Below are 12,044 nucleotides of genomic sequence, written 5' to 3' on the forward strand. Positions count from 1 at the left end.
TTTTGGGTCCCGTTCCGTAGAATTTTCCCTTTGTTGTTTGTGTGGCATATCCAGTTTCTGCATCATGAAGCTGGACGAGGGCCCTTCCACACAGCCATATAACCCAGAACATCAAGGCAGATGATCCGCAATATCTGCTTTGAACTGGGTTATCTGAGTCCACACTGCCAAATACTCCATTTCAAAACAAATAGCTACAGTAGAGTATCACTTATCCAAGCTAAATGGGCCGGCAGAAGCTTGGATAAGCGAATATCTTGGATAATAAGGAGGGATTAAGGAAAAGCCTGTTAAACATCAAATTAGGTTATGATTTTACAAATTAAGCACCAAAACATCATGTTATACAACAAATTTGATAGAAAAAGTAGTTCAATACGCAGTAATGTTGTGTTGTAATTACTGTATTTACGAATTTAGCACCAAAATATCCCGATATATTGAAAACATTGACTACAAAAATGGCTTGGATAATCCAGAAACTTGGATAAGCGAGGCTTGGATAAGTGAGACTCTACTGTATGTGGAAGGGGCCTTTTAAAGGAGTGTAGCTCCAGCCTTCTGTAGAATATATCCAGCTCGACCCCACTTTAAACTGCCATGGCTCAGTGTTTTGGGATGTTAGGTGATATCACTGAAGTTTGGTCCAGATCCAGTGTTGACTGGGTTCAGTGCTGTCTGGTTAAGGGGGAACTACAACTCTCAGATTCCCAGGACAATCACCCCCAAACCCTGCCAGTATGCACAGCTGACCATGTTGGGTCTGTGTGCCATGTTTAGTTCAGATCCGTTGTTGGCTAGGTTCAAGGCTCTCTGAATGCAGGTGAACTATAACTTGACCAAGTTTGGTCCAAGTCCATTGTTGGTAGAGGGTCACAGTTTCTCTGGATGTAGGTGAACTATAACTCCCAAAATCAAGATCCATTCCCACTAACCCCTGCAGTATGTTCAGTTGGTCATGATGCCTCTCCGTGACAAGTTTGGTCTCAGTCCATTGTTGGTGGGGGTCAAAGTATTAGTAAAGGTACTGCAAGTCCCATTATCTGTGGCAAGTTTGGTCCAGAACCATTATTGGTTGGGTTAACAGTGCTCTCTGGATGTAGGTCAAGTACAACTCATGTAAATCGTGGTGAATTCTCCACAAACTTCTTGTTCAGTTGCTGATCAATTCCTCTGTTTACTTTCTGCCATAGGAAAGGGCTGGAAAGGGTTAAAGGAGAGGCAGTGTGAGGGGTCATGCAAATTAAGGAATCCAGGGATGTCCATTCTAGAGGAAAAACAGAACATCTAGGATGAAATTGTTCCCGCATAAAAGCCTTCACTTGGGTGTAGCGGGCAGAGTGGTGTTTGTGGGGGTCACTGGCAGGGTTTGGGCTACACGTTCATGGCACTCACTATAACCTGCAATGTCAGTGAAGGGAAGGCCATTGGTGTCTCCTGCTCAGTAGGAACTATAGCTGTTTGTGTAAGTAGACATCTCCTCCACATACACATTTTTCAGTCTTATGTGTAAAGATTATGTGTAAAGAAGATATGTATAATATATATAATATACTGTATATTTATCAGGCATGAGCAAACGTCTGACCAACATAAACTTAACAGTATTTCAGTGGAAGACCTCATGGCCATCCAATCCAAACCCTTCTGTCAGGTAGGAAAAGAACAATGAAAGCACACCCAACAGATGGCCATCCAGCCTTTGTCATAATAGTAATAATAATAATAATAATAATAATAATAATAATAATAATAATAATAGGAGCAACCCCCACATCCCCTGAGTGGAACGCAAGGGGCGGCGAGGAAGATTAGGGAAAAAAGGCTTTTTGGGGAAAGGGAAGCTTGGAAAAAGGGCTTTTGGAGGCAAGGGAAGCAAGGAAATACCAGGCTGGTACTCTTTCATTATCTGGGCGGAGGCCACTAGGGGTGCTAGAAAAAGAAGAATAGTCCATTTTATGGGGGGAGGGTGGATTGAAGGAGTAAGATCATTTCTCCCTGTTTTCCTGTTATTCCCCCTACCCATAATATGTTGTCTATTATGCGGGGGACACGGAAAGAGCCTCCCCAAAGATTGAGTAAATTCAGTCGGGCGTCCCCTGGGCAACGTTTCTTGTAAGCGGCCAATCTTTCCACACCCAAAAGCATTGGATGAATGGATGAATACCAAAGGTCTTTATCAAGACCATTGCTAACGATTATGTCTATTAATATAGAATGTTTGTCACTTGCTAAGGAAGAACTATTAGCCAAAATGTCTGAGGACATTTCGTGTGACATCCTATGTATACAGGAAACACACAGAGACATCACAATGAGAAGACCAAAAATTCTTGGAATGCAACTGGCAGTGGAACGACCTCACAGACAATATGGCAGTGCCATTTTTGTACGATCTGGTGTAGCGATCTCTGCAACTTCCTTCACAGAAGAGAACAATATTGAAATCTTATCTGTGGAACTTGATAGTTGCACCGTATCATCACTCTATAAACCACCTGGGGCTGATTTCTATTTTACGCCCCCAACCAATTGCCACAATCATGAAGCCCATTTTATTGTGGGAGATTTCAATAGCCATAGCTGTGTCTGGGGCTATGATGAAGATGATAGAAATGGTGAAGCAGTTCTAACGTGGGCCGACAACAGTAGAATGAGCCTCCTCCATGACAGTAAATTACCACCATCTTTTAATAGCGGCCGATGGAAGCGTGGTTATAACCCTGATCTGATTTTTGTAAAGGAAAGCATAATCCAGCAATGCATCAAAAGGGTATTAAACCCGATACCTAACACACAACACAGACCAATATGCTACGTAGCATATGCAGCTATAAGACCAAAAAGTGTCCCATTCCGCAGAAGATATAACTTCAATAAAGCTAACTGGACAAAGTTTACAGAGACCTTGGAAGCTGCTATTTCTGATATAGAACCTTCTACAGAAAATTATGACCTGTTTGTAGAAGCTGTGAAAAGATCTTCAAGGCTCTCTGTTATGATTGAGCCTCATGGCTCTGCTACAGGGAAGCGTGGGCGTAAGACTCCTCGAGAGTCAGATACTCTCGAGGAGCGAGAAAGAAAGAGGCTGCGAGATATCTTTGCAGAACCATCTGACGAGGATTCTTTTGAGGGGTTTACAGAGAGAATGGAGGAAGAGGTGGTGAGCTCGGAAGAGGATGAGATGGATTGGACTCGGGTAAGGGAGGAATTGGGTGCCACTGGCAATGATGGGATGGAAGATGATTGGGGACCTTCAGGACTAGACCCATGGACAAGCTGGAGGGATGGGACGGGATCCACAGCTGGGGATGTAGTCAGAGGTGTTCCAGCTCTGATGAGGAAAGTGATGAGGAAACGCCCGGGTTAAGAAGGGCAGCTGATAGTGATGAGGACTTGTAACTGGCATAAAATGGGGCTTGGGAGCAATTGCAAATTGCGTTGGGCAAGGTAATCTGGACGAACGCTTGGGATCTGTGTGGGACGTTTTCCTGAAGACGGGTGTGTTTCGTGTGCTGACTACGTAAGTTGTTTTGGAATTTGGGTTCAGACGGCGGGAGGAATTGTGTGGGCTTTTGTTTGTGCAACCTCTGCTTAATCTCAATAGCTTTGACCTTCCGTCGTCTTCTTGACGGACGCCATCTGCTACTCTGGATTTACGGACTGAACTGACTACGGGCTCGGATTCTCCTACCTGGACTTGGTGAACTACAAACGTCTGCTTCTGCCTTACGACCTTCGGAAAGAACTGGGACTACGCTACTGCTTCAATCCTCGGCTGTTGTGTTTGTATTGGAACCTTGCCTGCTGTGTGGAGGAGTAAGTTACTCAAAACATAGTGCTGGCAGCAGAGAAGCATCTGCTGCCAATTAGTTACATTCTTTTGAACTCTTTGTTCACCAGTTTCTGTTTTGTTTATTCTCAGGCTGAAGCAAGCTGTTTTGATTTTGTCCGGATTAAACTCCGGTTTAATCCGGTTTATCTTTTGAACGTTTTTCTTGCCCCTTTTTGCTTTTTAAGGCCAGCGTTGCCTAGCCCTTGTCTTTTACGGGCATTTTGAGTTCTGTAAATCCAATAAACTCTGTTATCTTTGATCTTGTGGCGTTCTGTCCTTGACAGATTGCCCAACGCCCATAAAAAAGTTTTACTGCAGTAATAAATCTCGTCAAGAAGACGATGGAGGAGTTAAAGGCTAGATTTGATCAGTTACAAATGGCCTTTAATGCTACTCAAGTAGCTCATTCGGTTAAAGGACATGTTTTGACTCCGGAACGCTTTGATGGATCCAGGTGCAAATTGCCAACTTTTTTAGCACAAGTTGAGCTTTATTTTTCCCAGCTCAGTGCTCAAGCTTACCCTACGGACACTAGCAAGGTGGCATTTATTTTGAGTTTGTTGACTGGTCCCGCAGGACAATGGGCCACTAATTTGATTTTGGGAAATGACCCAGTCAAGGACAATTTGAATAATTTTAAGAAGCTACTAACTGACACTTTTGGGGATCCCCTCCGTACGGAGAATGCTGGGTGGGCTCTGTATCGGCTGAAACAGGGAAAGGGGACTGTGTTGGATTACTTAAATAAGTTCAATTTGTACCGGCATCAGCTAGACTGGGGGGAAAATGCATTTATGCTTTTGTTTACTGCTGGTTTAAATGATTACCTCCAGGACGAATTGGCACGCTTGGAGCCGGCCGAAAATTGGGATGCCTTAGTAGCTAAAGTGCTGCGCTTGGACGCCAGGTTCGAGTCCCGAAAACACTCTAAAGCAATGTGTGCGCCACCTATGCATGTAACCAAGGCACCTGTGGTAATGGGGGAAGAGCCTATGGAGCTTGGGGTATTTAAAAAGCTGTCTACAGAAGAAAAGAACCGTAGGAGGCAGCTGGGGCTGTGTTTGTATTGTGGGAATGCTGGGCATTTTGCCAAAAATTGTAATGTGAAACCTTCCCAGCTTTCGGGAAAAGGCCAGCCCTAGTGCAACGTGAGTCCAACGCATTAAGGCTTTTAAAGCAGTCAACTGAGGGGAAGAAGCATGTTTTCGTACCCATTACGTTATCTGTTGGGGGCAAGGAACTTGTTTCTACTTTGGCACTGCTGGACTCAGGGGCTACGGTCTCATATGTGGACATTGAATTTGCTAGGAAGCATGGCATTCCTATAGTGCGCAAGGCATGCGACGTGTGGGTGGAGGGAGCGGATGGGAGACTGCTGGAGACTGGGGTGGTTAACCATGAGACCTCAGCAGTAATGTGGGAAGTACAGGGAGTAACGGGAACGTTTGTGTGGGATATTACGAGCTTGCCCAGATACGATGTGATCCTGGGGATGGATTGGCTAGCTGTAGTAAATCCACAAGTGGACTGGGTGACGCGTAAGCTGACCTTAAAGAGGCAGGAATGTTGTACTCTGAACACCACTCAACCTGATATGGAGGGAGTGCCTGCTGAGTATGGGGAATTCGCAGATGTATTTTGTAAAAAAGAAGCGGACAAGCTACCACCGCACAGGCCGTATGATTGCGCCATTAAGCTAGCGGAGGGTGCGAGATTGCCGGCAGGAAGGCTGTACGCCTTGACTGTACCGGAGAGGCAAGCTTTAAGAGAGTTCCTAGATGAGAATTTAGCTAAGGGGTTTATTCGCCCATCTAGCTCGCCAACTGCGGCACCTGTATTCTTTGTTGCCAAGAAGACTGGGGAACTCAGGTTGGTTTGCGACTATCGGATCCTTAATAAGTACACCATTCGGGATAGGTACCCGCTACCTCTAATCTCGGAACTACTATCAAGGGTGCAAGGGGCTAAGGTCTTTACCAAGCTCGACCTGCGGGGGGCGTATAACTTAATCAGGATACGGGAAGGTGATGAATGGAAGACGGCTTTTAACACGTGTTTCGGATGCCACGAGTTCCGTGTCATGCCTTTTGGGCTTTGCAATGCGCCTGCGGTCTTCCAGAGGTTCATAAACGATGTATTTAGGGACCTAATTGACCAATTTGTGGTGATTTATTTGGATGATATCTTGATTTTTTCTAAGGACGAACAAGAACATTGCCAGCATGTCAAGCAGGTTTTGCACCGTCTGCGAGCTAACGGGCTCTTCGCCAAGGCTTCGAAATGCGTCTTTCATGTGCCTGAAGTGGAGTTCCTAGGCCATGTCGTTTCCGGAAGGGAACTCAAGATGGACCCACATAAGGTTGACGCAGTCAACTCATGGCAGGAGCTCAAGACCAAGAAGGACGTTCAGAGGTTCTTAGGCTTCGCTAATTACTACCGGGAGTTTATCCCAAATTTTGCCAAACTCACGGTGCCTTTGACGCAGCTCCTGCGTAAGAAACAGCCTTTTGTGTGGGGGCGGGAAGCTCACGACGCGTTTGTGCAACTCAAGTCTAGCTTTCAGGCAGACAACATACTAACACATCCTGATGTAGACAAACCGTTCGTGGTAGAAGCGGACGCTTCTAGCTACGCGTTGGGGGCTGTACTGTCTCAAGGAGATTCCTCAGGGATCTTGCGTCCCTGTGGGTTTTACTCTCGGCAACTAACACCATTTGAGCAGAACTATACTATATGGGAGAAGGAGTTATTGGCGATTAAGGTGGCGTTTGAGGTGTGGCGGCACTGGCTAGAGGGGGCACGGCACCAAATCGTGGTCAGGTCTGATCACAAGAATTTGGAGCACTTGCAAACGGCTAAAAAACTTAACCAGCGTCAAATCCGATGGGCTTTGTTTTTCTCCAGGTTTAATTTCAAAGTTCAATTCGTGGAAGGGAAGGCGAACTTGCAGGCCGATGCCTTGTCCCGCAAGCCTGAGTTTAAGACCAATGAGCAGGTAGTATGTCAGACCATTTTGCCTACTGCCTCTCTATGTGTTGTAGACAATGGGGTCGGGTTACATGAGCAGATACTTGAGGCTCAGAGGGAAGATGTGTGGACTCAGGAACAACTCATGCTGTTGTCAGCAGGGAACCGTACTATACTGCCTCACTTGCAAGATCAAAACGGAGTATTGGTACGCAGGGGACAGGTCTATGTACCAGTGGGGGCCCTCAGGTTGGAGGTGATTAGAGCCCACCACGATGAACCTATGGCAGGGCACTTTGGCAGATTCAAGACCGTGCAGCTCATCACCAGGAGCTACTGGTGGCCAAAGATGCGGCAAGACATTCTGCGCTTTTGTGACAGCTGCGCCGTTTGCCAGCAAAGTAAGACGCCTGTTGGGCGCCCTAGAGGGTTGTTGTCGTCTCTACCTGTTCCTGAGAGGCCATGGCAAATCATTTCCATGGATTTCATTTCGGATTTGCCTAAGTCTGGGGGTTACACTTGTATTTGGGTGGTGGTGGATTTGTTTAGCAAACTGGCTCATTTTATTCCTTGCTCGACCATTCCGGCGGCCCCTACGTTGGCGTTATTGTTTACTAAGCACATCTATCGCTTGCACGGAGCTCCTGAGGTGATTATTTCTGATAGGGCTCCACAATTTGTGTCACGCTTTTGGAAACATTTCCATGAGTGCTTAGGTACCAAGTTAAACGTCTCCTCAGCGTTTCATCCGCAGACGGATGGCCAATCGGAACGGGTTAATGGGCTGTTAGAGCAATATTTACGTTGTTTTTGTTTAGATCAACCCACTGCTTGGGTGAAATGGCTACCGGTGGCGGAGTTCGCTTACAACAACGCGGTGCACACGTCTAGTCAGCATACGCCGTTTGAACTGACTTATGGTTTTCATCCACGGGGAGGTGTGGCGCCGTCGACCAATGTGGTCTCCGCTGACCCAGTGTACCGCTCCTCGGAAATGGCTGCGTTGCATGATGTTGCCCGTCGCTTACTGTTGGAAGCTAAGGCAACGCAAAAGACTCAGGCCGACCGTCGTAGGCAGGCAGGGGAGGAGTTGGAAGAAGGGGATTTGGTGTGGTTGTCTTCCAAGCACATTAAACAGGCTGGGGGAAAGTTTGCGCCTCGGTATTTGGGTCCCTTTCCTATAGTTAAAAAGATCTCTTCTGTTGCGTTTCGTTTGCGTTTACCGTCTAGTTTAAAGATCCATCCAGTTTTCCATCGTTCGCTGTTAAAACTAGATACCTCCAGTCGTCGTGGTGCCATAGCGAAGGATATCACTGCCACCTCTCCGTCTTCGGGGGAGGAGGCCTTTGTGAGAGGGGATAGTGTTATGATTGAGCCTCATGGCTCTGCTACTGGGAAGCGTGGGCGTAAGACTCCTCGAGAGTCAGATACTCTTGAGGAGCGAGAAAGAAAGAGGCTGCGAGATATCTTTGCAGAACCATCTGACGAGGATTCTTTTGAGGGGTTTACAGAGAGAATGGAGGAAGAGGTGGTGAGCTCGGAAGAGGATGAGATGGATTGGACTCGGGTAAGGGAGGAATTGGGTGCCACTGGCAATGATGGGATGGAAGATGATTGGGGACCTTCAGGACTAGACCCATGGACAAGCTGGAGGGATGGGACGGGATCCACAGCTGGGGATGTAGTCAGAGGTGTTCCAGCTCTGATGAGGAAAGTGATGAGGAAACGCCCGGGTTAAGGAGGGCAGCTGATAGTGATGAGGACTTGTAACTGGCATAAAATGGGGCTTGGGAGCAATTGCAAATTGCGTTGGGCAAGGTAATCTGGACGAACGCTTGGGATCTGTGTGGGACGTTTTCCTGAAGACGGGTGTGTTTCGTGTGCTGACTACGTAAGTTGTTTTGGAATTTGGGTTCAGACGGCGGGAGGAATTGTGTGGGCTTTTGTTTGTGCAACCTCTGCTTAATCTCAATAGCTTTGACCTTCCGTCGTCTTCTTGACGGACGCCATCTGCTACTCTGGATTTACGGACTGAACTGACTACGGGCTCGGATTCTCCTACCTGGACTTGGTGAACTACAAACGTCTGCTTCTGCCTTACGACCTTCGGAAAGAACTGGGACTACGCTACTGCTTCAATCCTCGGCTGTTGTGTTTGTATTGGAACCTTGCCTGCTGTGTGGAGGAGTAAGTTACTCAAAACATAGTGCTGGCAGCAGAGAAGCATCTGCTGCCAATTAGTTACATTCTTTTGAACTCTTTGTTCACCAGTTTCTGTTTTGTTTATTCTCAGGCTGAAGCAAGCTGTTTTGATTTTGTCCGGATTAAACTCCGGTTTAATCCGGTTTATCTTTTGAACGTTTTTCTTGCCCCTTTTTGCTTTTTAAGGCCAGCGTTGCCTAGCCCTTGTCTTTTACGGGCATTTTGATTTCTGTAAATCCAATAAACTCTGTTATCTTTGATCTTGTGGCGTTCTGTCCTTGACAGATTGCCCAACGCCCATAAAAAAGTTTACTGCAGTAATAAATCTCGTCAAGAAGACGATGGAGGAGTTAAAGGCTAGATTTGATCAGTTACAAATGGCCTTTAATGCTACTCAAGTAGCTCATTCGGTTAAAGGACATGTTTTGACTCCGGAACGCTTTGATGGATCCAGGTGCAAATTGCCAACTTTTTTAGCACAAGTTGAGCTTTATTTTTCCCAGCTCAGTGCTCAAGCTTACCCTACGGACACTAGCAAGGTGGCATTTATTTTGAGTTTGTTGACTGGTCCCGCAGGACAATGGGCCACTAATTTGATTTTGGGAAATGACCCAGTCAAGGACAATTTGAATAATTTTAAGAAGCTACTAACTGACACTTTTGGGGATCCCCTCCGTACGGAGAATGCTGGGTGGGCTCTGTATCGGCTGAAACAGGGAAAGGGGACTGTGTTGGATTACTTAAATAAGTTCAATTTGTACCGGCATCAGCTAGACTGGGGGGAAAATGCATTTATGCTTTTGTTTACTGCTGGTTTAAATGATTACCTCCAGGACGAATTGGCACGCTTGGAGCCGGCCGAAAATTGGGATGCCTTAGTAGCTAAAGTGCTGCGCTTGGACGCCAGGTTCGAGTCCCGAAAACACTCTAAAGCAATGTGTGCGCCACCTATGCATGTAACCAAGGCACCTGTGGTAATGGGGGAAGAGCCTATGGAGCTTGGGGTATTTAAAAAGCTGTCTACAGAAGAAAAGAACCGTAGGAGGCAGCTGGGGCTGTGTTTGTATTGTGGGAATGCTGGGCATTTTGCCAAAAATTGTAATGTGAAACCTTCCCAGCTTTCGGGAAAAGGCCAGCCCTAGTGCAACGTGAGTCCAACGCATTAAGGCTTTTAAAGCAGTCAACTGAGGGGAAGAAGCATGTTTTCGTACCCATTACGTTATCTGTTGGGGGCAAGGAACTTGTTTCTACTTTGGCACTGCTGGACTCAGGGGCTACGGTCTCATATGTGGACATTGAATTTGCTAGGAAGCATGGCATTCCTATAGTGCGCAAGGCATGCGACGTGTGGGTGGAGGGAGCGGATGGGAGACTGCTGGAGACTGGGGTGGTTAACCATGAGACCTCAGCAGTAATGTGGGAAGTACAGGGAGTAACGGGAACGTTTGTGTGGGATATTACGAGCTTGCCCAGATACGATGTGATCCTGGGGATGGATTGGCTAGCTGTAGTAAATCCACAAGTGGACTGGGTGACGCGTAAGCTGACCTTAAAGAGGCAGGAATGTTGTACTCTGAACACCACTCAACCTGATATGGAGGGAGTGCCTGCTGAGTATGGGGAATTCGCAGATGTATTTTGTAAAAAAGAAGCGGACAAGCTACCACCGCACAGGCCGTATGATTGCGCCATTAAGCTAGCGGAGGGTGCGAGATTGCCGGCAGGAAGGCTGTACGCCTTGACTGTACCGGAGAGGCAAGCTTTAAGAGAGTTCCTAGATGAGAATTTAGCTAAGGGGTTTATTCGCCCATCTAGCTCGCCAACTGCGGCACCTGTATTCTTTGTTGCCAAGAAGACTGGGGAACTCAGGTTGGTTTGCGACTATCGGATCCTTAATAAGTACACCATTCGGGATAGGTACCCGCTACCTCTAATCTCGGAACTACTATCAAGGGTGCAAGGGGCTAAGGTCTTTACCAAGCTCGACCTGCGGGGGGCGTATAACTTAATCAGGATACGGGAAGGTGATGAATGGAAGACGGCTTTTAACACGTGTTTCGGATGCCACGAGTTCCGTGTCATGCCTTTTGGGCTTTGCAATGCGCCTGCGGTCTTCCAGAGGTTCATAAACGATGTATTTAGGGACCTAATTGACCAATTTGTGGTGATTTATTTGGATGATATCTTGATTTTTTCTAAGGACGAACAAGAACATTGCCAGCATGTCAAGCAGGTTTTGCACCGTCTGCGAGCTAACGGGCTCTTCGCCAAGGCTTCGAAATGCGTCTTTCATGTGCCTGAAGTGGAGTTCCTAGGCCATGTCGTTTCCGGAAGGGAACTCAAGATGGACCCACATAAGGTTGACGCAGTCAACTCATGGCAGGAGCTCAAGACCAAGAAGGACGTTCAGAGGTTCTTAGGCTTCGCTAATTACTACCGGGAGTTTATCCCAAATTTTGCCAAACTCACGGTGCCTTTGACGCAGCTCCTGCGTAAGAAACAGCCTTTTGTGTGGGGGCGGGAAGCTCACGACGCGTTTGTGCAACTCAAGTCTAGCTTTCAGGCAGACAACATACTAACACATCCTGATGTAGACAAACCGTTCGTGGTAGAAGCGGACGCTTCTAGCTACGCGTTGGGGGCTGTACTGTCTCAAGGAGATTCCTCAGGGATCTTGCGTCCCTGTGGGTTTTACTCTCGGCAACTAACACCATTTGAGCAGAACTATACTATATGGGAGAAGGAGTTATTGGCGATTAAGGTGGCGTTTGAGGTGTGGCGGCACTGGCTAGAGGGGGCACGGCACCAAATCGTGGTCAGGTCTGATCACAAGAATTTGGAGCACTTGCAAACGGCTAAAAAACTTAACCAGCGTCAAATCCGATGGGCTTTGTTTTTCTCCAGGTTTAATTTCAAAGTTCAATTCGTGGAAGGGAAGGCGAACTTGCAGGCCGATGCCTTGTCCCGCAAGCCTGAGTTTAAGACCAATGAGCAGGTAGTATGTCAGACCATTTTGCCTACTGCCTCTCTATGTGTTGTA

The 12,044-nt window shown here is 47.0% G+C and overlaps 1 protein-coding gene across 2 annotated transcripts; it reads left to right on the forward strand.

Moving 5' to 3' along the window:
• The first annotated feature begins 1,729 nt into the window (after positions 1–1,729).
• On the forward strand, positions 1,730–3,818 carry LOC134296452 (uncharacterized). Of its 2 annotated transcripts, none has more exons than XR_010003205.1 (2): positions 1,730–3,523; positions 3,608–3,818. XR_010003205.1 is itself a non-coding variant. In XM_062971480.1 (2 exons), the coding sequence occupies exons 1-2, from the start codon at positions 2,156–2,158 to the stop codon at positions 3,611–3,613; spliced, it is 1,050 nt and encodes a 349-aa protein (XP_062827550.1). In that variant the 5' UTR covers positions 1,730–2,155; the 3' UTR covers positions 3,614–3,818. The 2 variants fall into 2 exon arrangements, 1 of the variants encoding a protein (XP_062827550.1); XM_062971480.1 differs by having other exon boundaries at positions 1,730–3,199.
• Positions 3,819–12,044: the final 8,226 nt, after the last annotated feature.

This window comes from Anolis carolinensis, chromosome 2, assembly GCF_035594765.1.
Source record: "Anolis carolinensis isolate JA03-04 chromosome 2, rAnoCar3.1.pri, whole genome shotgun sequence".
Lineage (NCBI taxonomy): Eukaryota > Metazoa > Chordata > Lepidosauria > Squamata > Dactyloidae > Anolis > Anolis carolinensis.